Source organism: Squalius cephalus (assembly GCF_949319135.1).
Source record: "Squalius cephalus genome assembly, chromosome: 1".
Lineage (NCBI taxonomy): Eukaryota > Metazoa > Chordata > Actinopteri > Cypriniformes > Leuciscidae > Squalius > Squalius cephalus.
This window is the reverse complement of record NC_137122.1, coordinates 51,977,011-52,003,489: the sequence shown is the minus strand read 5'-3', so window position 1 is coordinate 52,003,489 and position 26,479 is coordinate 51,977,011. Positions and strand designations below refer to the sequence as shown.

General features: G+C 38.1%; 1 protein-coding gene across 2 annotated transcripts in view; it reads right to left on the bottom strand.

The window, feature by feature from the left end:
- Positions 1–26,406, bottom strand: part of tom1l2a (target of myb1 like 2 membrane trafficking protein a) — a 48,312-nt gene extending 21,906 nt beyond the window's left edge. For both annotated transcript variants that reach the window (XM_079871085.1, XM_079871086.1), the window contains exons 1-2: positions 26,321–26,406; positions 3,726–3,810 (exon numbers count right to left, since the gene is read on the bottom strand). In XM_079871085.1, the coding sequence (XP_079727211.1) occupies positions 3,726–3,810; positions 26,321–26,372 (137 nt within the window). In that variant the 5' untranslated portion in view covers positions 26,373–26,406. The remainder of the gene's footprint in view (positions 1–3,725; positions 3,811–26,320) is intronic.
- Positions 26,407–26,479: the final 73 nt, after the last annotated feature.

Genomic DNA, 26,479 nt, shown 5'->3' with positions numbered 1-26,479 from the left:
AATCCTCTGAGAAACTGTGGACTCCGCTATTCTGTTACGGTGTGATTAGCGAAATTTTGGCGAAATGTCACGAACAAGAAAGGTGCATTGTCTGTTAGTAAATAGTGTAGTGATGTATGAAGCACAGCTCACATGACCAAGCAGCTTTCTGTTAGTCAACGCAGCAAATCTGTGAAACCAACCTGAACATGTGAATTTTTCGTCATCAAGCGAATTTCACAATTGCATGGATTCCTAATCGAAATGACTTGATTTCACCAGCAAAAATTGGTCGAACATCAGTAAATGTGACTACTCCTTTAGTGTTAGAGCATAAACATTTAAAACTTTACGTTTATAGTTATCGTTCTTGGTGTGAATGGGCCTTAAAGGGCTAGTGATATGAGTATATTCTACTGAAGAAGCTGTTTATTTATACCTACTTTATATCACACATAACCAATTATTGGTGGCATTGCTCCCACTTAGGGTTAGGGATTTGAACAAACCCCCAACTGTAGCTACTGAAGTTGAACTGATGTTTTGCGTCATAGACTTTTTGCGTCTGTGTTGTGTATTTCAGCACGATTGGATCATCAACCATAATTATCCAGGACCTTAACAATCCATTTTATAACAAAATTCAGCAGAGCAGTCTGTGAGCTCAGGACAGGAATTAAAAGACTCAATTTAACCAGTACTGAAAGCCCTCTTACAAACACACTCTAATTCAGGGCCAGAAAGTTCATTATCTCTAAGCTTACAAGAGAAGCCGCAATTGGGTTTGTTTTTCCTGTGGTGTGTTTAAAGCTCCCATTTCTTCCAAGTCAGATCTAAGGAGCTTTTTATAAGCAAGAACAACAACATCAGCTACTAAAAGTTGAACTCAATGTAAAGACATTTTAACTTGTATACAAATGAATGAGATAAATTATTCTCAACACTGCGCCATAGTTAAAAGAACCAACCATTACTTTTGGAACAGGGTGTTACATAGATGGCCAACAAATGACTTGTCTTAAAGGGTAGCCTAACTCTCGCCAAAATGCAACCTAGAGTCTTTTTTGTTAATCTACCTGAGGCAAACTTTTGTTTAAAAGCATAATTAGAATGGAAACGCCACTTTTAAGTTTGACCGTATTTTCGTTTTCGGTCAAATTGCCTTTTGAATGGGAGTGCTTGGGGAACGACTATGATAGCATCAAAATCGCTATTTTTAAAACACTAAGAAGGCTCGACACAACATGAAACTTTCCTCGAAGTATCACCAGGGGCTCTACACATGAACTCGAGCATTGAGAACATTGTTTGTGTACACAGAGTTTACTAAAAAGATAGATTTCGAACAACTCACCGTAGCTGTTGTTGTTTCCGTCCGCCGGCATTATGACAGTCAAAAATAGTCGATCTCCGAATGCGAATGAACTGACTCTGAATTTTAGTATTGTTTGTTATATGAAGATTCTTTTTCAAATACAAGGTCAATATTGATTTTCACTAACGACAAAACAACAAATTATCCGTGAATTTATATGGAACTAAGCTTTAGGAGCTTTCTATCTTTACTCTCCTCCCTGTTATGTTGCATTCAGAGATCGACTATTTTTGACTGTCAAAATGCCGGCGGACGGAAACAACAACAGCTACAGTGAGTTGTTTAAAATCTTTCTTTTTAGTAAACTCTGTGTACACAAACAATGTTCTCAATGCTCTAGTTCATGTGTAGAGCCCCTGGTGATACTCTGAGCAAAGTTTCATGTTGTGTCGAGCCTTCTTAGTGTTTTACAAATACATTTTGATGGCCCCAAGCACTCCCATTCAAAAGGCAATTTGACCGAAAACGAAAATACGGTCAAACTTAAAAAAGGTGTTTCCATTCTAATTATGCTTTTAAACAAAAGTTTGCCTCAGGTAGATTAACAAAAAGACCCTAGGTTGCATTATGGCGAGAGTTATGCTTTAAGAGGGACTTTGCTCATGACTCAAACTTTAGACCGGAGAAATAGAGGAAAGCAATTAGGATTTAGGCGCATCCAAAATCGCATTACCTGCCTAAACTGACTAACTACTCTACTTAGTATGAATGTAATCTGGATGTACTACATTCATAATGTCATTCACAAATTCTCTACCGTTAAGTACCGGAAAGTAAAGTGTCCATTTGATTTAGTCTTTTGTTTTATACTATGAATTCAGACATACTAATTTCACATTCTGCTTATCACTAAGTATATAGTAAGGAAGTATGCGATTTCAGATGCAGCCATCATGTGCTGTAAGGTCAAATAGAGAAGAGGAACTATAGTAGTAATAATCTCTTGCATTATGGGAAGTACAAAATGGCAGAACTGAAAAACAAAACTGAAGGGGGAAAAAACAAAAACTGGGAAATTGAATGCTAAATACTTGATGGTCACTTTCTATCAATCATATCAGACCTGACTATTGTTACAAAGTCCAAATCTACTCTTTGGCATAATCTTCTTAAAAATGGCGTTTATGTAAATAATTGAATGCATAATTAACAACAGGAAAGATTGTTTAAATTCTTGAAAACACCCACAACTTCTAATACAACAGGAAACAACCAGTCCAAACAAAGAAGAACACAACAGAGTCCTGTGTTCCCTCACACAGAACAGAGACAAGCCTGTAGTCCCAGTTTGACGAGTGTGAGAGAAAAAGAGAAAGTGAAGAATCATATGGAGCAGGAAAAGCACCGTGACTCTGTGTGAAGAACCTGTTTACACCTGGTATGAACATTCGTCTGGAGCGATCCAGTCACACTCGTATCCACTGAGCTGATTTCATGAGTATATACACTACCGTTCAAAAGTTTGGGGTCAGTACGATTTTTTTTTTTAATTAATACTTTAATTCAGCAAGAACACATTAAATTAATCAAAAGTGACAGAAAAATTTAGCAGCACTGTTTTCAACATTGATAATAATCAGAAATGTTACTTGAGCAGCAAATCAGCATATCAGAATGATTTCTGAAGGATCATGTGACACTGAAGACTGGAGTAATGATGCTGAAAATTCTGCTTTACATCATAGGAATAAATTACATTTTAATATATGTTACAATAGAAAACAGTTATTTTAAATCGTAATAATATCTCACAATATTATTATTTTTACTGTATTTTTGATTAAATAAATGCAGCCTCGGTGCGCAGAAGAGACTTCTTTCAAAAAAAATCTTACCGACCCCAAACTTTTGAATGGTAGTGTACATCATTTAATACATCAAATTATGGATGCACCAATATTAACATTTTGGCCGATATCGATAACTCTATATTTGAAAGCCGATACCCGATTTATTGGTAGATAAATCTAAATCCAATTTTTTTTGAGAGCCTGATCACAAAAACAAAAGTCTCACCATTAAAAGTCACGTCCTAAGCACACAATTATAATGTTCTCATTATAATTTTATGTATGGCAGACTTGCACTGCACGTTGCACTTTTTTGAAGTGATTCAAATCATATTTCAAGCAATTTAAAACCATCCCGACAGCGCACAGCTGAAGGAAATAATCTATTATTTATCAGCTTTAATATATTGGCCAAATTTTCTTATTGGGCTGATATCGATAACTTTAAAAATGAACATATATCAGCACAACGCTACGACAGCACATTTCCAGTCAGTCTGCTCTGAATGAGTCCGTGAGAGTCGCTGTGAGTCATCAGCAAGATCTGTGCGCATGTGTTTATGTGTGTGTTGGTCTCTCACCCTTCCTCTGTCTCATTAATGATGTCACAGATCTCCATGTTGAGTGTCCAGTCTTCATTCTGCAGGGAGCCATCTGTGGCTTTTTCTGTGAGAAACAAATCACACACGGATCAGCAAGCCGACTCAAATACTGACGCAAACTCAATTATGAGTTCCAGACACAGGACCACGTCTAGAACTCAAATCGACAGGGTCCCTACGTAGTGTTCACTGCTCACTACTCCCTGAGCACGGGGTATCTGTTAGAGTTCACGTCACTTGACAAAATGTGTTCATATGGAACAACACCCTGCAGCAACATCAAACATAGAGATAATATACATCTATAAATATAGTATAAATATCATATTTTTATGCATGTACTGTATAGATCAATGTGTATTTATATAAATATAAATTTATTATAAATTTCAATTAATAGAATCTGTGATATTTGAAAGCGCTAAATTGAGTGATCTGAAAGGTCTCTTGCGATGTTTGAAATGAAAATAAATGCAATTTGGTTATATTAGATATTAGTCTTTTATCTTAATTAACCGTAATCATGATAGTTGCGTTGTAAATGTGATGTAATGCGCAACTTACACCTGGCTGGGACTAATTGAACTTTATAAATATGGTGGAGCCTTAACTCTTCTCCACCTTTAGTCAGCGTTCTTGCAGTATTGGGATGATGCCAACACTATTTGCAGTGCCCTTCGAACTTCGCTCCCTTCATATTGAAATGACACTTAAGACAGTGAAATACACTGGGAAGTCCATTTTGCAGGGCAATTACAGTTGATTCTGGGGAAGCTATTTCAAAACTGTAGTTTGTCAAGACAGACTACATAAGATACTAACAAAACATAGCAACCAACATTCAATCTATTATTTATTTTTTTTTACACAAATAGGGCTTCTATGAGATAACATTTCTCTCCAAAATTTTCTTTAATTTTATTCCAAATTCATTTTTTTCCATTCATTTTTTTTTTTCTGTATTCCGTTCGCATCGCATAAATCATAGGGCCCTACAAAAATGTCTAAAATATCTAAAAACCTGAGTAAATATTTATCTGGCACAAAAAAACAAAAACAAAAATCAACTGCAAATAAATGTGAAATGTGTCATTTCTGCCCCACTACTGTCATAAAAATATATTGCAAAATATTATGATTGTTCTCAAAAAGGTTTTGAGAATACTTCCCTTCTGACATTGGTTGAACAAATGGATCTAGTGGGGAACATGTAAAATACTACATAGACATAATATATATCATGATTGGACACGCCCCCTACTGCTGATTGGCTCACTTTCTCTCCGCCCCATCATGAGTGGACATGCCCCCTCTGCTGATTGGCTCCACCTCTGTCCACCCCATCATGAGTGGATACGCCCCCTACTGCTGATTGGCTCACTCTCCTCCCCATCATGAGTAGACACTCTGATTGGCTGACACTCTGACCTACTGCTGATTGGCACTCTCTCTCCGCCCCATCATGAGTGGACACACCCCCTACTGCTGATTGGCTCACTCTCTCTCCACCCCATCGTGAGTGGACACACCCCCTACTGCTGATTGGCTCACTCTCTCTCCGCCTCATCGTGAGTGGACACGCCCCCTACTACTGATTGTCTCACTATCTCCTCCCCATCATGAGTGGACACACCCACTACTGCTGATTGGCTCACTCTATCTCCTCCCCATCATGAGTGGACACACCCCCTACTACTGATTGGCTACAAGTGTGTTGTACTGCTCGGTCTGATCCACTTTCAACAGCGTTTCTCAGAAATCACTTACTACACCTTTAAAGTAGCTGAGATGAAACTTTAAGTTACTCCCCATCACTGCTGACCTGAAACACTCGATGAGTGGATCAGCATCTAGCAGAAGAGATGTCAGCTTTACTGCCACCCATCTGTGAGGGAGGCTTGACCTCAATTTACCTAGCCTGGATTATTACTCAATGGTCAGATGTCATTTTCCTCATTGCTTACACAAAAGTAGCACAAGATAAGGTTTAAATCTTATTCAACTTCTGGTGCTCTTCAGGTCAAATGGGGTCGGTTTACATGGTAATGGGACAGTGAGGAGTTACAGTTGTACTTTTAGCAAATAGAAATCCCCATTATGTGTTTCATAATAAAACGGAAGAGTGTGATGAAATAATATCTAGTGTCACAATCTTTTGAAATCAGGTGTGAGGTAACTCGGGAGTGATTCTCGTACATGATTGCTTACAGCTAAAATGTGCTTTTACACGTCTGACTGTTTTTTTTGTAAAGGGGACCGATTGTGCAAAATTCACTTTTACATGGTGCTTGTACGTCAGTGTGTGTCAGTGTGTGTAAACAACCTCCCTATTCTGGTAAAAATTCCCCCACTCTTTTTTTTTTTTTTTTTATAATCTCCATGAAACAGAAAAAGTGTCTCAAACCGAGGTGTCCCAGTTTTCTCCCTAGGGCAAGCCCCGCCCACGATGGGTGGCGATCTCTGCCCTATTAGCATAGATCCCACCCTGAGTGAGCCACACACAATCTGCCGTGTTTATATCCCCACTAGAGCAGCAAGTGATATGTCTCAGCTACATAAACATTATAACTGTTCTGTTGTTGGCTGTAATACTAATGACCATAAGAGTCTCCATAAACTCCTGGCATCTGAGCACCTAGGACGCAGTGGTTTCATTTTATTAATTGAGGGAACATGACCTGGGATCAAATGGATCAATACCAACTGCTTGTGATCCAACTTCATATCCAGAACTATCACATTTTACATTTTGTGAATCTTTGCAAATTGTACCGGTAATGTGGCTCAAGTAACCATTATCTCTGAACAGACAGAGCTATGTTGTTGACCCGAGTATCTTGAAGCATGTGCTGTAAAGGCACAGCCCTCTTCTGGAAATGGGGGCGGGGAGCAGCAGCTCATTGCATTTTAAAGATACACACACCAAAACAGTGTGTTTTTGCTTTCACCCAAATAGGGGCATTTAGGGCATGCTATAATAAAGAACCTGTGGGGTATTTTGAGCTGAAACTTCACAGACACATTGGCCCTCATTTATCATTCTTGCGTAGAAACGGGCGTATATATTGGCGTAAGATTATGCTTACACTCCTCTCATCGCCTGATTTATGAAGCTGTGCGTACCTTTGAAATCCAGGTGTACGCAATACCTGCCCTTGATAAATGCCGCGGCTGAAATCGATCGTCATTAGAATAACACGCCCCTATATATTCAAGTCTCCGCTCCCCCCACGCCCTCATTTTACGCCATGGACACACGAAAGACGGCAAAGAAGAGAAACTTCTTTGAGAAAGAGAAAGCGAAACCAGGGAAGTGGAAAGAAACAAAACTGATTTCTAGATTTTTATTGACGTTTATTGTTATTTAGAAGAAGAATGTCGTTATTATTATTTGTATTATTATTATTATTATTTAAAAGAAGAAGAATGTCATTTTTGTTATTTTGTCAGTCTGAATGATTTTTTTGGTCATTGAAAGCCTTTCATTACTAAACCCAGTCCGTGCACATCTGCCGGGCCTAACCCTGGCCTAACCATCGTTTCAAAGAATAGTACAACGGCGAGCGCGTCGAAAAACGCCTCGTCCGTTTGGGGAGGTGCGCGCGCAGTCTGTGCGGAGACTCGCGCTGCGGACTAGCCAGGCGAAAGTATAAACAAGGCTTGAAACGTCAGGTAAAGCGCACAGGCTCGCAACTGAAGGAATACATATGCCTACAAATCAAATGCTTTGGTAAAATCACACAAATTAAACATTGAAGTCCATGTTGCACAAAAAATAAACACTGAAGTTTATAATTACTATGTTGTTGTTGTTTTTTACAGTGGCTCATAATATATCATATATCATATCTTTTAGTTTGTCAGTGCGTTTTGTGGTGTTAGGAATTGTTTTTCTGCGCATTCCCGCACTCAAAACGTGCGTACACCACCTCGTGAGCTGGCGTAGGATTTGAGCGTGCCGTACGCCAACGTCCATATTGATAAATCTCAAAGTCACCTTGGTTTTGGGTGTACGCCAGGTGTACGCTGGAAATTTGGTGTACGCACTTTTGATAAATGAGGGCCATTGTAAGGACACCTGAGGCTTATTAAATCTTGTAAAAAAGAGGCATAATAGGTCCCCTTCAAGCCAAGAAGCTCTCGAACGAACCGTTAATGGCACATTATTGAGGATGTACACTTCAGTGTGGCACAACATGAAGCTGGCTTTGTTTCCTGGTGAGTGACTCAGGATAAGGGTTGGGGCCGATGACAAAATATAGCAAAGTAGGAATGATCGAGCAGGTGAAATGTTCACAATTTGGCCATCAGCACATTCCACATTCAAAATGACTTCTGTTTCCTGTACACTTTCCTGTAGACATTTGGAAACTGTGCTGTCAGTTTCACCATCAGACACAAGTAGAATCTGGATTTTGTTTTTGGCACTTTCTGTGCTGATTCTGAGGGAAAATCTGTACAATTTGTAAAAAATTAGTTAAATAAATGATTATTTTTAAATAATATATGCATATTGGTCACAATATTTGTATAACGTGGTTGACTCTGTAGAGAGCTTTGTGACCTCAATGAACATTATGTATAGTGTTCATTGAGGGCACACAAAAATGTACTGTACAATATAGGCCAACAGTAGATGAAGCAATGTGTTTATTAAAGTCACCATCTAATCAAAATGGACAATTCTTATTTTTCTTTTGTCGAATATTGCAGTGTTTAATATAAATTATTTATATATTTACATAATTATTTTTTTTTAATTCACGTGCCTCGTAATCTTTAATCAAAATAAATCTTGCAGTGACATCTCTTCTCTTCTCTGATGATGTGTTTACTGACAACCTGTCACTCACATGAGATCCACCAATAGCAAACCACAACCATCCAATCAATTACCTATAGATAAATCAAGCCCCGCCCTACATTTGTTCTTGTTCGAGAAGCCGTTTCACATACGTCACAATAGGGAAGAAAGAATATCACAACTTCCATGTCATGCGAATTTTAGGCATTGACAAAATTCATGACAATTGCACAGAGACGCTGATACCAAAATAACGTGAAAAATCCTCACCAAGTTCTGGTAATTTTCTGTTACGACATAAAAACAATGCAAAATATGGATAAAACCCATGAAAAATCAATATGGGAAATTGCTTTATAAACAGATTTGGATCCTATTTTTAGGGACTGCTCTTAAGAGTGCTCACATGCGTTTATTACCCGAAAAGCTCTCAACGCTGCATGCATGAGCAGCAAAGCGCCAATGAACATCCGTACAAACAACAGAAATACACATTGAAACTTCTGTTCATCTAGATATTTTGTGTTATTTCAAGTATGTGTTTAGGCAACATACATTTCCAAAAAGCTACTTCAGTTTCAGTTCCAATTTTGACTACATCTGAGTCACTAGGGTAGCTGACCACAGGTCCATCTGTGCTTTGGCCACAGTGAAACACCAAGACCAAATGTGGAAGGTGCAGCAGTACCTTCCACAGTTACATCTCTCCACAGATTATGTAGAATTCATCCCCATATCTAGGGCACCATGTCTAATTTCCATAACATTTCAACAGAAATTTTGCAAACACCAAATCGACTAGTTTAAAGGTGACGTATCAACTACATAAATGTATCCAATAACCATTCAGAAATGTCCAGGTGCCGTCTAAAAGTTGCAACCTCTTCCTGAGCCTGTAAGGCTGCACTCTGCTAGTAGTCATCTGGGATTTTGGATGAGTGAGATTCACATGTTTTGTTTTTGCTCACACCCAAAAAGGTGCAAATTTGACAAGTTATAATAAATGATCTGGGGGTTATTTTGAGCTGAAATTTCACAGACACATTCTGGGGAAACCATTGATTTATATTACATCTTGTGAAAAGGGGCATAATATGTCACCTTTAAGCGATTCTGTATAAGCGATCCATTTGAGCCTACTACATCTATGAATCTAATAGGTAAATCCCATACTGACCCATACACATACCCATATGTAAATGCTGAATTGAGCTCTGTTTCATGTCTTCTTGCGCTTGAACGGATATATTCACACAAAATTACATCAACAAAATTCTGGTCTAGGCGATTGTCCTAGTAAACATTGCCTGTTATATCTTAAGTGAACATAAAGTACAGAAATAAAACTCATGTGTAACAGTATACTAGATCCGTGCAGCTCTTAAAGTGACAGCAGCCTAATAAACCTGCTGCTGTCTTTGTTTTAATGCTAATCAAACAAAAAAAGGACAAAGAAAAAAAATCACTCACTGCTCTTGGCTGATTAACTTTTCTAACTTTAATAAGGATTACTCTATATTTAATTATACAATGAAGACAGTGCTATTTCACATTTGATTATTCATTTTCTCTACCTGAAAATTACTGTTAGACTTACCTGAAAAACATGAAAAGCGGTGTTTATTTTATTTGTATGTTTGTTCTATTGTATTTGTGCTATTGCTCGTGATTTGATTATTTGTTTTTATTTTATTACTGACAGTTTACTTGTCTTTAACAATATTTGAAATTTATATGAGTAAGGCTAGTAGTTGTTGGTGTCACAACCTTATTTATTAAGGTTATGAGTCAAAAACAACAAAGACAATAACAATGCCTTTATTTTTTGTGGTGGGTCAGTGAAAATTTTGGAATGGGCATGTATAAATTTAAACAACTGGGCTGGCCAGGTTAGTAGAAAAAAATCCTTAGGCCGTGTGTCCACCAAAGCGTTTTTTCACGCGGCTGGCGTGTTTTTTCAATTGTTTTCAATGGGAGCGCCGCGTTTTTAAAACGCCATGAGCGTAACCAGGCGCTGAGCGTTTTTTTTCACGCTGAAGCGCCGAGCGCTCGGTGTTTTTACAGGTCGCCGAGAGATGAAGAATGTTCAACTTTGGGTAAAACGCAGCACTCATCACTGTCACTTTTTACCCAGCCGTCCAATCACAGTGGAGGAGGGGCGGGACTAATACCACACCGACCAACTGTCACAACATTCTTTCTGTACAACAACATAAACCAGCAGAGCTAACCGAACAAAATGGATGAAAAATAAATTTTTAGTATGAAACAAATTATCTGCAAACTCAGTTACAAGTAAACTGTGCTGCGGATATTCTGTATCATAGCAACGAAGCGTCTCAACTGAAAAAACGCTGCGCTGCCAAAACGCCCTCAAGCGCCCACAGCTTGGCGTTTTCAAAAACGCTTTGGTGGACACACGGCCTTAGAGTTGAGCTCCCTTTGCAGGCATCAGGGAGAAGCTATCAATATGCGGGGTACTTAAATCAGTTTTTAATGCGCGCTCACTAAAATTCGCTTAATGCAAATTCACAATCCCGAGTACTCTGTGTACAGGGAGCGGCAGTACTGAACACACATTTTACAAGATGGGATATTTGTCAATGAGGCTCAGGATCTGTCGTGCACCAAATCCACCAACATTGTCCTGTCAGTGAACTCTCCAAACTGTCGTCACGTGATAAGTGAAATCTTAACTCCTGTTGCACTGTGCTGTGACTGCAGCTTGTGCTTTATGGAGCAAAGCAGACGCTATCAGTTTATAATTGTAGCGTCTGTTGTCCAACTGAACTAAATGGGTTTTATTTCTATTAGAGAAAAAGCAAAATGACAGTTAGTGGGGGTGGTGCCGCTGTGGTCAAGTAATATAATTGGTGTATGGCTGAACACCGTGTAACACCGGTAACACATGGCATAGCAAGCCTAATCCACAGCACTGGACATTAGCTTGCCAGTGTCAGTGAACTTTCCCTCAACAAACTGGGATGTGTCTGGAGCATAACACCACTTTCACGGATGGGTGAGGCCGCTTCCTTTAGTCTGCCGAGCCGCAGGAAATACTTCATGCCTAATTCATACCTCTGAGCTGCTCTTCTATCAAACTGACAGATGTGTCGAGGCGGAGAGAAGACTACAGATACTGCCAGACACCAGAGCAGAGTTCATACCAGCTGACTTGTACATTGACTTGTACCTGAAATTTAAATGGGACTCAAGACATCTTTTTAGTTGTGATATAGTGTCTCAGTCTACATTACACTACATACTACTATGACTATTACTAAAAATAATATTATAATATTATTCCTATGACAGTAATATAGCTATATTTTGCACTGAAAAATAAAAGAAATTAGTTTAGTCTATTTCTGTACATGCAAGAGATAAACCTGTGAGCTTTTATTTTGATGGAAAATGCAGTCAAGCTTTTATTTTGGCGGAAAACAAAGTTAATAAACGTCTCATTACAAATGTTGAAATGTTTGAAAGTGTAGGCCTATACTTGCATTATCATGTTATTATATTATGATGATTATATATTCAGGGGCATAAAATGGTCTTAAAGTGACAATTATATACTATTTATGCGATGCTAAAGGCTACGTATGCTAACCGTTGCGATAATAAATACACATATGTTTATGGAAAATACATGTGACTGCTTGAAGAATGTAGACAAATCATATATGATTATAATCATAGTGGTTTTGTGCTTTATCGTATTGTTGATACCAGACTAATGTATCCGCATATGTCATAACATGCACTCCGGTTAACTTTTTTGTCTGTGATCTCCATCTGTTGATCTGACTGAAAGGATAACAGTAAAGAGTGATGGAGAGATCGCTAAAACCTCCTCAGATCGCAATCATCACATCATTTCATGGAAAATTGATATTTTGTCTTTATATAATAAGATAATAAAAGATAATTTAGGCTGTCTTTTTTTTTTTATGTGTAAGCCTTTGGACTTATGCCTTGATGGAGTTGTTTTTTACATTCATGTGGTTACAAATAAATGGAAGCAGGTGTGACTGAATACATATGTCTTCTCTCTATATGTGAAATGTTAAATACCAGTTTGATTCAGCATGATTGATGTGCATGTGCAATGTGACGGGTATGAGTGGTTCAGAAGCCAATTATGAGACACAATCTATCAAGGACCAAGACATTGCCCGGCATGGCGCAGCCGGGGCCCCACCCTGGAGCTCAGCCCGAAGGAATGACGAGGGGCCACCCTCCTGTGGATTGGGCGGCAGTTGAAGGCGAGGGCCCTGATGTCCCGATCTCTGGACACGGAAACTGGCTTTAGGGACGTGGAACTTTACCCCGCTGGCGGGGAAGGACCCTGAGCTTGTGCGGGAGGTTAAGAGGCACCAACTAGAGATAGTCGGGCTCACCTCCACACACAGCTTGGGTTCAGACACCACACTCCTTGAGAGAGGCTGGACACTCTACCACTCTGGAGTTGCCCACGGTGAGTGACGGCAGGCTGGTGTGGGTTTGCTTATAGCGCCCCAGCTCAGCCGCCATGTGTTGGAGTTTACCCCGGTGAACGAGAGGGTCGCTTCCCTGCGCCTTCGGGTCGGGGATAGGTCTCTCACTGTCGTGCGCGCCTACGGGCCGAACGGCAGTGCAGAGTACCCGGCCCTCTTGGAGTCTCTGGGAGGGGTGCTGGAAAGTGCTTCGACTGGGGACGCCGTCGTTCTACTGGGGGACTTCAAACGCACACGTGGGCAGCGACAGTGACACCTGGAGGGGCGTGATTTGGAGGAACGGCCCCCCTGATCTGAACCCGAGCGGTGTTCTGGACTATCGGTTGGCCTCAGAGAGATTCTAGCAAACCGTCCGGCGCCTCAGGAGGGGGAAGCAGTCTCCTAGCAACACGGTTTACAGTGGAGGTGGGCGGCTGTTGACCTCATCTAGGGATATCGTCGGACGGTGGAAGGAATACTTTGAGGATCTCTTCAATCTGACCGATACATCTGACTCGTCCATCACCCAAGCTGAAGTCACAGGCGTAATTAAGAAGCTCCTTGTTGACGAGGCACCGGGGGTGGATGAGATCCGCCCTGAGTACCTCAAGTCTCTGGATGTCGTGGGGCTGTCTTGGCTGACACGCCTCTGCAGCATCACGTGGCGGTCAGGGACAGTACCTCTGGACTGGCAGACCGGGGTGGTTGTCCCTCTTTTCAAGATAGGGGACCGGAGGGTGTGTTCCAACTACAGGGGATCACACTTCTCAGCCTCCTCGTGAAAGTCTATTCCAGGATACTGTAGAAGAGAATTCGGCCGATTCAGGAGGAACTGTGTGGTTTTCGTCCCGGTCGTGGAACACTGGACCAGCTCTATACCCTCTCCAGGATGCTGGAGGGTTCATGGGAGTTTGCCAAACCAAGCCACATGTGCTTTGTGGATTTGGAGAAGGCATCCAACTGTGTCCCTCGTTGTGCCCCCCAACATTGATAATAATAATAAATGTTTCTTGAGCATCAAATTATCACATTAGAATGATTTCTGAAGGATCATGTGACACTGAAGACTGTCATGTGGAGTCAATGATCATGTGACTCACTGAAGAGAGTAATTATGCTGAAAACACATAATTTACATTTGTTCATAGGAACAAATTTCATTTTACAATATATTCAAAAAGAAAATACTTATTTTAAATTGTAATATTTCACTTTATTACTGATTTTACTATAATTTTACAACTTACAAACTGTACAAATTAATTAAACAGCTCAAATAATACACAAGGTTTAGCAGAATGTGTGTGTATGCTTTTTTAAATTATAAGCATCACACTTCTTTTAAATTATCCAAAACAAGCCTCATTCACTTCAAGTAACTCATGATAACATTTTTTTAAGAAAAAGAGGAAGGAGATGAAATAATTTTTTGCATTAATGTCACACATGCTGTCAAGTTAACTGAGCTTAACTTTTCCAGAATATTCCTTTATCCGTCGACTTCTAATGGAAAATCCTCCAGTAATCTCTTCAAGAAGATTTGTGGGGAGGACGAAAGGAGGCAATAAGTAAACAAACAAGAGCAGGAAAATAAAACTTGGACAATATTGTATGCTAGAAAATGGTAGACAGGTAGAGAAAGCAAGTGGAAAACAGGCGAGACACACAGCGAGAGCTCAGTCCAGCTGGCCCACCAGTGCTAGTCTGGATCACATGGACTCAGCCGTACCAACCTCAGCCAAACACCACACGGCCATACAGTCACACACATTGGAGACCTTTACACCACAGCCTGTCCTGTATCAGTGCTTGCTGTCATGTTAATGAGTTGCAGTGCTTTAACTCTGCTGGATACAGAGTGATTCATGAACAAATGACTCTTGATTCTCAATGAGAAGGTTCTTTTAATGAACTGGTCCAAAAAAAAAAAAAAAATTACATTCATGTTATGCTTTGAATCATGCAGACTAACTGTCACGATCCCGGTGTTGTGCTTTTGCAAGGACTTTTAAGTGTTTTCTGTTTCTATTGTTCCTGTGTTCTCCTCTTGTGTTTAGTTCCTGGTTCCCTTGTTTGTTACCATAGCAACACTGATTAGTTCTTAATAGTCCCTCGGTTGTTTCTTGTTTCCTTGTCATCTTGTTAGTTTCCCTGTGTGTATAAATATATAGCCCTGTGTTTGGGAGTCGCTGCCTTTGCGTTTTGCATTCTTGTTCCTGGTCAGGATTATGTTCCGCTTCTTGGTTGGATTATCTTTGTTTATGTTTATCTTTAATAAACTTCTGCTGCATATAGTGTACCCTACACCTCACCTCATCTTTGCCACCATTGTTACACTAACAAAACCATCACTGAATGAACTGACTGAATATATCAGAGAACTTCCTGAACCACAAGCAGTTATTTTAGTATTATTTACGATTATAGTATTTATTTTTAAATTATTTTCAGCTTTCATTTTAGTTATTTATTTTTAATAGTTTTTTTAAAATAACACTGACCACAAGTCATTACAGTACTTCCAGTTACTGTCTCATGAACCATGGGTTTGTGAAATGTTTCCCTGCATGTAGTTCAATTGGTTTCATATTGGGGGGAAAACAACTGTATACAGAGGATCAACGACAAAATCTCATAAGAAAGTTGGCTGTCAACGTGATATTTTAGTAAAGCTGAACACTTAGTAAAATCTTCAGATTCCAAAGCTACTTATGTTGAGACTCATTAAGTCCTTCTCTGTGAGTTCCTTAAAGTCCCCCTGTAGTCAATAATTTTTTCCCTTAAAACTCATCTTTGATCACCAAAATGACATATTTAAACGCTTTTCACTGTGAATTAATTTTTTTTATTCATGCCTTAAAGGGGTGGTTCAGGATTTTGGACATCGGACCTCATTTCCAAGTTAGCCTGGGTGTTATTTATCAGTGGAGACAGTTTTCAAAAATTTTCACCCAGTCCTCCCAGTTGCATAGTTCGCCGGTGATAGGCTAGCGCGAGTCAACGGTAACTGCTAGCCTGCCATTAAAACAGTTTTACCCACTCCACAGTACACCAAAAGCAAATAAATCATAACGCCAGACTATTGATGTAAATGTCTGTTGAGAGAATAATTTTAGAAATCAAACTACTCTTGCATCTCATTGCAATAGTTATACTTTGTTCCCTGTATTTATTAGCACAGTCTACAGCAGCGGCGGAGTGATATTAAGTTACCTAGGCAACCGAGACTACTACTAGCTAGCTAGACGTCCAGACTGTAGTGCGCTTCTGTTCTGTGTTTACTTTTCGGCGCAGTACTAACCGGAGCAAAGTAAAACTCCGCCTCTGCTGAGAAACTAGTTCCTGTTAATGTAAACGATCATTGAGAGGCAAGAGTAGTTTGATTTCTAACATTATTCTCTCAACAGACATTTACATCGATAGTCTGGCGTTATGATTTATTTGATTTTGGTGTACTGTGGAGTGGGTAAAACTGTTTTAATGGCAGGCTAGCAGTTACCGTTGACTCGCGCTAGCCTAGCACCGGCGAACTATGCAACTGGAAGGACTGGATGAAAAATGTTGAAAACTGTCTCCACTGATAAATAACACACAGGCTAACTTGGAAATGAGGTCCCGATGTCCAAAATCCTGAACCACCCCTTTAAAATAGCTTGAATGTAACTCTACTACACCCTTGCTTCATTTAATATACGTGGACCCATGAATGTGCAAATGAGTCCCGCCTCCACTCACTCATACAGGCTCATCTTCAAGTCGATGCATCAGAATGATAATGCGTTTTATGTATCGCTCTCTCTACAACGTCGGACACATAACAGTAATTAATATGATTAACCTTTGGCTCGACTACGTTATCAAACAGCTAATAATGTTTTGATAATGTTGCACAAACCATGTTACCGTTCGCGATCTCAGTCAGACAGCTGCCGTCTAACAATCAGCATCCTTAGAAATGCTTTGAACAACTTAGAACCTCAGTGGAGAAAGCCATATAGTTCATCAAAACATTCTAATATAGGCTTACATCGTATACATAATTCACCCGCTTTATTGCTAAATCTACATGATTTTTCATTACAGAAAAATATACCAGAATAACCTGGCTACTCTTGAGACTCCACTGCTTCAGAGCGGTCATTGTTAATGATATGCTAAAGCCCGCCCTCGTGACCTGATTGGTTACAAGTTAATTTGTGACGTAAGGAACACCGGCAATTTCAAACCGCGTTTTTGAGACTGTTTTTGGTTTTAAAGAGAAAGAAAATACTCAGCAATGTTGTTGTTGACTTATGAATTTGCACATGATTTGTCTTAAAGCATATTAAAAACACCACATAGACTTATAAACAACAATAAAAGCTTGATTTTCACCACAGGGGGACTTTAAAAGTTCATGCCTCAGTGGGCCAGTATCAATCCTGAATATAGTCCACTTTGGTCTGAGAGGAGGGGATGAAACACTTTTACCATCATCCTTTAATCTCTCTGAGGAGTTGGACAAACACTATAATCTTGTTGTCACTTCAGCAGGTAGCTAAAATTAAATTGAGAGCCAGAAATGTCTAAGGTAACTCGGTAGATGAGGTGTGATAAGGGTGAAACAGAAACAGTATTTTTTAAAACAAAGTTCTAAATTGCTTGAGAATTGTATGAATTTCTAAAGTTCAAATACTGTTGTTTTTGAAACTGTTAGAGGTTAGCAGATTTTTTTTCTCATTATGTAATTTATTAAGCTTTTCTCACAGCTCCAGGCAAAATATGTCCTGCGGTGTGACATGACATTACTATAAAATTCAAATATTGAAATATTATTAATTTCAAATACAAATCAGGTATGTTTCAAGTTTAACAAGTATTCTTAAAGAATGATCATTAAAATTCTGCATATATTTTTTTTTCCACAGCTGTTTTTCGATTATATTCTTTGCTTGTGCCACTTTGCAAAATGCAACATATCAGTACAATCTTATTACTTGAACTAAAAACATAGTGAACAAGACATACTGAATAATTAACATTTTGGAGGCGTCAAATCAGACCCCGTCATAAAGACCATTCATTTCAATTTTTAACTTAAAAGACTAAACAAATATCTTGTTCCTCAGGAGAACGTCATTAAAATCATGCTAAAATAATCAAAAGCATGTTAAAATCATCAATTCAGCTCTTTGAACAAAGATTCCAGTGAACAAGAGAAATTTTACTTCATCCTGTGCTAACCTTTCCCGGTACCTCCTTGTCCTTTCTTTGCTCATGCCTAAAACTGACAAAACTCACTTTAAAAACAATGATCAGTGACTGTTAACATACACATACAACAAACAAATGAAGACAGATATATATTTATGTTTAATATATGTATAATATAGGTATATTATGTATAATGAAGACAGATATATATTCATGTTTAATATATGTATGTAATATAGGTATATTGTATATAATATTTGCAATATTTGTTTAATATATATAGAGAGACTTATATTTATATAATATATTTATATTTATGTTTAATATTGCAAACATAACAGACGAAAATCTAGCTAGACATCTGACTTAATTATGTCACACTACAGGACGGGCTGTCACACCACAGGACTCTTTCACCTTTGCAGCCATTTTGAGTCATTGCTATACAAGACTGACCTTGGGCATTACAGGAACTGAATAAGTTCATTGTTTTAAACCTGAATATGATTCTTTTTTAAAAATATTTTTCTTTTTTCTCGAACTAGATCAGTCTAGATCAGTCACACCACAGGACTCTCAAAAATGGACACGTTCATAGTCTGACAGAAATGATGAAATATATCAAATTAATAAGAGATTAACACTCATCTTTTAACCTCCTTAGCACCATAGACAGTAAAAGAAATGGACACAGCGACCCCATTGGAACTCAATTGAGACAAGTGAAGCCCATTTTTAGCGATTTCTTAGCACTTCCTTTCCTGACGCGCAGACTCAAACCGAGCAAAGCGTTACACGGACCACGTGAGCAACCCGTCAGTCTTCTAGTAGCTGTGCCAAGAGAAATCTGAATCATTCCCTTCCGAATCTTGCAGAGACGGAGAGTGTGAGTAGGAATTGTCCATGAGCTTGGAGCAGGATCAACTTTTGCTAGGTATTCTGATTAATTATATTGTCATTTTGCCTCTACGTCTCCCCGATTGCCAGCGAGCTTCTCCTCCTGTCCATACGGTAATCTCTCTAATGTGCGACAAAGAGGCGCTTGGTTATGAAGCAATCGTTAGCCTACTTTTACAAAAACTGTTTCTACGGGGCCATAACATAAGCTACAAGGTAATGGAGCATTTTATACATTGTCGTGTTTCTTTAGAAATAAAAAATGGACAAATGGAGTCTTCAAACACCTCAGATGTAAAGTTATTCGCTGTCAAAGTGACGCCAAAATGAATGGAAGTCAATGGGATTGCTAACGCAAGTGAAGTTCCGCTCAAGATGGCGGCACCCGGCCGACTTCAACTTCCGGTCGACTTCCTTCCCGCTTGCTTAGCACATCCAAATATCTGGGGGACTTCCTGGTAGGGGGCTTGACTAAAGGACCCCTATGGCTGTCCATGTAACTGCCAGTACAAAAATCTAATATCCTATGTCACACTGCAGGACAGCATTTGTGTTTCAAAACTAAATGTAGGCTACTGTAAATATTATTTTAGTACTTTTTAGCATTTTGAAAACTTACGTTAATTAAGTAAATACATACAAAATAATGCCAAGGCATTTATTAGCTGCTCCAAACATATCTGCTTTATTTTACTGATATTTACATTTGATGAGTCATCAATGTTAGTGTCACACCGCAGGACATTTTGCTATTCACCTTGAAATATGAACAACACCAAATACATTTTATGTCCCAAAATCATAATATTGAAATAAAATGATGTTCTATGCCCCACTGGCATGTGTTGTTTTAGTTGAGAAATGCAGTTCAGTAAACATTTACACTTAATTACAGAAAAAACTTGCGTCACGTCATCTGCCCAACTATTTAAGTGACCTGGTACATCAGTACTAATCTAAAACAAACTAATATGACAAAAAAGCAATACCAGAATCCACAGCATCAGTAATACAGACTCAATTTGGTACCCATATTCAAGACACATGTGACAAAACTGCAAGGATCTTAAGAATACTGTACTTATATTATAAATATTCAAAAGAAATATTAATATTTCTTATTTAAAATAATTAAAGCATAGCTTATTTATTGGAAAACACTATTGATGCCATTGATTTAATTGAATCTCGTAATGTTTAAATTAATATAGTTATTGTTGTGGTTACTGGTATTGACTTTTGTTATTGTCAACCATGTCTATTTCAGTGCAGAGGTGCAACTTTTTATTGCACAGGAAATTAATCAGTAACTGTGAACTTGTGTTGCCCATTTTGGTACCAAACAATCACTAGCTTGTTTTTTTCCCTCACTCATATACCTCACTCCTTTCGATACTGAAATATCTGAAATGGTCTCAACTTTTCTGTAGTATTGATACACAGATCTAGCCTGGTTAAAACCAGACCATTCTCAGTAGTAACTGAGTTATGGTCTGGCAAAGCTTCTTTGATAACTCATTTCCAAAGGGGCGTCACCAACGGACGTCGCTCAAATGCCTCTGGGCGCAGTTGGATAGACCTAAAACCAATCAGAGCGATCGGCATCGTGTAAAGCCATATGCTGCGTCCCAATTCGCCTAAGTTACACTACGCCATAAAAGTATGTACTCTTTTTGTGAAGAAAAGGTATTTACTTTTGAATGTGTAGCAAAAAAGTAGGCAAGCTTTGGGACATACTACTTCGTCATCTTTATCGGACGGATCTGTCGCGTGCATCCTGTCACTTAAACTGCCCTGTCAATCATCGTGTCACAGTTAAAATCCTTTATTAAATCTAATTTAATTTCCTACCATTTCGGAGAGAAATGTAGTAGCACGTTCATCTGCCAGTGGGTCTTTCATGGAGACTGTCCTCATGTGTTTGCAATTTGAATATAATAATGCATTTAAAAGTTGAACGGACGTCGCTCAAATGCCTCTGGGCGCAATTGGATAGACCTAAAACCAATCAGAGCGATCGTCATTGTGTAAAGCCCGCCTCAACGTTTCTGATTGGTGCCGTGATTTCTAGGCCATGGAAATGGGCTTGAATGAGCTCTTTGCCAGACTACTTCTCGAGCAAATCTGAATTTGCCGGAAGTTGTCTGGGTTTTCCCAGGCTAACACAGATCATTCTCTCTGACGGCGAAGTGACACACACCGCCTCCTCTCACTCACTCGTCTCATTCGCTCTGGTTGAATACTAGTGCTTGTTTTCCCTCAGGTTTCACGCTCTCACCAAAAGCACATGCAACACTGATCTATAGAAGTGTCACGCACATAAAGCCATCTCTCAAACAGCTCGCAAGAGCCAAATTTACTTATTTTACGTGGCTTATTGCGCTTAAATGGTCTAATACGTACAAAATTATGTCAAAATGCCCATCTTGCCGAGTATTCAGGAAAACATAGTTGAGAAAACGCATGCTGTGTAATAGTATATTGGATCCGTGCATACGCTCTTAAAGTGACAGCAGCCTAATAAACCTGCTGCTGTCTGTCATGATAATCAAAGAACAAAAAGACAAAGAGAAAATCACTCTCTGCTCCTGACTGAATAAATTTAATTGTTAAGCATTAATCTGCATTTAATTTTTTACAATGAAAACTATTATGATGTTATGTTATTTTACATTTGATTACTTTAATTTCTGTAGTATTTCTGACCTGAATACTATTGAAAGACCCACCTGAAAAACTTAAGGCCGTGTTTATTTAATTTCTCTCTTTATTTTCTATTGTTTAATTTGTGTTATTGTGTGCAATTTTTTTGTTTATTTGTTCTTATTTTATTACTGGCTGTTTACTTGTCTTTCTTTGTAAATGTAGTTCAACGATTCAAATAAAGCCTCCCTGTGCTGTGTGTAAACTATTACAACAAAATGACACAAATGATCAAAAAATTATGAGATAACAAATTATCTGTATATTGGCGATATGTAAGTTTTCCCTGTGGAATCGAAAATGTTAACTAATATTGATATTTTTTAAGGTATGGTATCAAAGTTAGAAAAAAATGACAGTATCATGACAACCCCAGATTGAAGTAGTTTTCTAAACGATTTTTCAGTTACAATTCTTATCACTCAACGTCTGTGCCGAACATCTTCCTGTTTATTATAGAGGTAGAAGTGTGTTTTCTAGACGTGAACTACTGATTAAAACAATTTTTTTTATTTAAAAAAACTATTTAATGGCATTCAGAGTTTAGCAAAGTGTCTGTTTATAATAAACACATATAAGTGAGTTATACACATATATAGTAAGTATCTTACCTGACACTGATATTAGAATAAGCAGTCTTCACAGTTTCCACAATTTGGCTATTTATTAATTTTGTAATAAAATGTTTTCGTCAGATGACATCCATATTGAAATGAATGGAAAGCATGAATGCTGGTTGCGCAAACTGGTTGGATTTTTCAGAGGACCGTTGAGTTGAGTTGCCCGAAAATCAGTAGGTCATTTGCCCTGGAAATATTACTGAGGTTGTGTGAGAAAAACAGGATTAAAATAACAAAGTTAGCCTGTGAAACACAGATTTCTCCATGAAAAATCTATCTGAATAGGGCTTTACATAACCTTTTGGGGTCTGTAATATTCCCAAACTATTGAACGGTAGTGTACGACTGAGAGACACTTCTTTTCCCTTCTGTACTGTCACTTTCCTTCTGGAAGCTGGTTCTGTCAGATACTAATACAAGACATCTGGTTTAACAAAAGAATGATCTGCCTCATAAAAACGCTCATCTGCTGAGATATTGTCCTGTGGTCAGCAGATCCTGAACCAGCAGGATCAACTTATGACCTAGAGGCCCGAGGCCGGAGAAGTGAGCTGCTGAAAAGTAGTGAGCCATTGTTTGCAAAATACCAAATCAAATCAGAGTAGCGATAATGCAGTTTGCCCACTTAAGATGCTGCGAAGGCTGAGAGCGTTTCTTTCACTTGCCTACATTTCATTTAATAGTCCTTTCCTAAACCTGTTTATTACCAGGGTGATGATTAACAATCATAATTAACGTGAACCTGGTGTAAGGCCACAGGAGGGATAGCTTATTTATTTCAATATGTACTAGATTGAAAACAATATAGAGTTGGAGGTCACTGGGGCCCATCAGCTGTTTGATTACCCATACTCTTCAAAATATCTTCTTTTGAGTTCAGCAAACGAATTAAATTTATGTTTGGAACAACTTGAGGTTGAGTAAATGATGAAAGAATTTTCATTTTTGGGTGAACTATCCCTTTAATATAGGGGGTATATTAAAATAATCCATGTCACGACACCTTTGAAACGGCAGGCAACATGCAAATGCAGGGCATACAGAATGCCCCTGTATCAGTTACACAAATACAATATATTGTGGTCTCAGAGATTTCACTAGGCTATGTGATAACTCTTCCTAGGAAAATGCACCGTGACCACACGCAACTTTGAAACGCAAATAAACTGCCATACATAGATTTCCTCGCAGAACAGCTCATGTAAAAAAGGGAAAGCAAAATCAGAGTGGTTAAAGATGCCACATGTGCACTAGTTTGCACAAAACCTGCACTGGCAACAAATGGAAAGTCCTGTGACTGGAAAATGGTTGCTTTATGATGGTTGTAAGCAAGTTTAGGACCAGACATGCCAACACAAACTGGTTTTAAGAGTCATCATCAATATGTAACACTTCAACTATTAGTAATTGCAATCAAACCTGAATACTAGGCCTAGTTGTCAACAAATAAAATGATGTTTATGAGTGACACACACACATACACACACGACAAATGACAAAGCACATTCACTATTTGAGAATCGGAATATCAGGTAGGCTAGCTATTTGATGACGTGAACATTTTGAATAATGGAAAACAAAATAAAAGTGATGCATCTGTCATACAGCGCTATTGTGGATGCGGTGTGTCACATGACAAGCATGACGAGTCGCCATGGAAATAATAATGTGATACATTCTAAAATAACGGTTGCCTTAAAAAACTGAGGGGTCAAGCTAGAATATTTTGAACTTACGTGTGAAAGGGTTAAAACAAAGATCACGATTCTGAAGACAAGTTAACAAAATAAAATGTAGGCTAATTTGTCTATTTAAAAATATCTAATTAATATATATATATTATTAATATAAAATAATAATAAAAAATGTTGAATGAATGTTCAATGACTCCCTCATAAAGACTTCACTTATTTCATTAATGGATGAATCAGGATTTTTTAACAAATCTCTTTGAATGAATGTTTCAGTGACTCATTCATAAAGACTTTGGCTCCATTTCTCAAAACTCTACACACAAAACCACAAAACACGCACTCAACATGCAAAATGTCACATCTTTTGCAAAACCAAACACTTAATTCAAAACTATTTTTTGAATTAAGCCAAAATATTAAATGTCACAGATGTATATTTACTGAGTAATCCACTGTTTTGTAGAGGGGGTCAAAATGACAATTTTCGCCTGAGATTTGGAGACAAATTAGAGGGGTGTAAAAATTGAAAATGGGTCAAATTCAACAATTTGAACATGGAGCTGCTTTGAGATCCCCATGTCTATGGGACTGAATTATATAGGGCCTGAAAAATGAAATGATTTTCTTTTTTTAAGACATTTCTAGTCTTAACATTATTTGTTATTCAGATATTCCTCTTATTTTATAAAAAATAAAGTATCAGCTGTGTGCAAAGAGACCCACATTTGGGTTTTGACCACTGAAAATAAGATAAAATAACCAATTTCCTCCTGGAGCCACATTAAAATGTCCATATCTCTGGGATTGAACCATTGAGGGCCTTTAAAATGAAGATACCAAAAGAAAAGTTTGGAAAGAACCAGAATCTTTAAAACGATATTAAGATATATTCTTGCATTACATGCATGCAAACGTCAGGTAAAAAAAAAAAAATATGTTGCCCTTTTTGAACTATCACTGTTAGCATATAATGCAACAAAGATTGCTAAAGTCAACAGATTTCCATTTAATTGTCCTTCCAAAAGTCATTTTTACACCCCTGTAATTTGGCACCAAATCTCAGGTGAAATGACCCAATAATAATAATAATATTATTAATACAGATAAACTCTGAACATTACAAAATAAACCAACAACACAAACTGCTAAAAGTGAAGCAGAAATAAGTTCATCAGCATCAGATAAAGCCAACAAGAATCAAAAAACTCCACAGCATAATCTATTCATAACTTCATAGTACATTATGGACTGTAGAAAAACAGTATGATTTTCCAATACTGTAAACTCACAATAAAACCAAGCTTTTTTTCTTCTTCTTTTTTACATTACAATTGTAAAACCTTGACTAAAATTGTCAGTAAAGTACTGAAGTCTTTTACAAGAAATGTCTGAGAGTACAGTAGATACATGAGAAGTCTTACTGTGAAAATACTGTGAAAGAAATGCAATTATTAACCTGGAAAAATCCAATACTGAAAAATGTAACAGTGTTGTGATACAAACTCAGGAGACATTTAGAATCTGTTCATGTTACGTATATATATATATATATATATATATATATATATATATATATATATATATATATATATATATATATATATCTTGATTTGGTGCCCTGGATATTGACATGCTGTCATTTATTTTTCATTATTTTTAAACAGTAGGCTATAGAAGTGTTTTGCATATTCATGAACACGAATGTGACAGATTTTTTTAGTTATAATGATGTACTGGGCAAAGTATTACATGATTGAGAGTAATCGATATAAAATATATAAGCAGAGATAAGTGATATCTCCGTATAGACTAAGTTTGTAACTCCTAAATTGTAAATGTTAGACAGATGCTGCTCTGATTGAAGCCAGTGAGACTTCAGCAGCTTCACACTCAGTCACAGTGAAGATCTGCTGACGACACACTTACTCACTCGCTAGTTATGCATTTTCCATTATAGAAACACATGATTAGAGTTCCCTAGTAACATGTCTGTGTTTCTACCGGATTAAAAAGGCTGGCTAGCATATCATCTAATGTAGCTAACAGTGCTGACTGTTCACGCTCCTGTAAGATGCTACACACAATTTCAAGCATTTTTAACACGAACAATGGACAAACATGGTCCATTAACTGTTATTAAAACATATTTCATTGAAGAAAAGGCTACTATAAGCCGCTAACTCACCAATGCACTGGCCAACGGGAGTGCTGTACGGATTCCCCAACAAGAACTCCATCTTGATGACAACAACAATCCTCCGATGGTGAGAGGCTGACGGACAGCGCGCATAAGCCCCGCCCAGAGAGCTGTCTGATTGGCTTAAACAAGCGGAACCTTTAATTT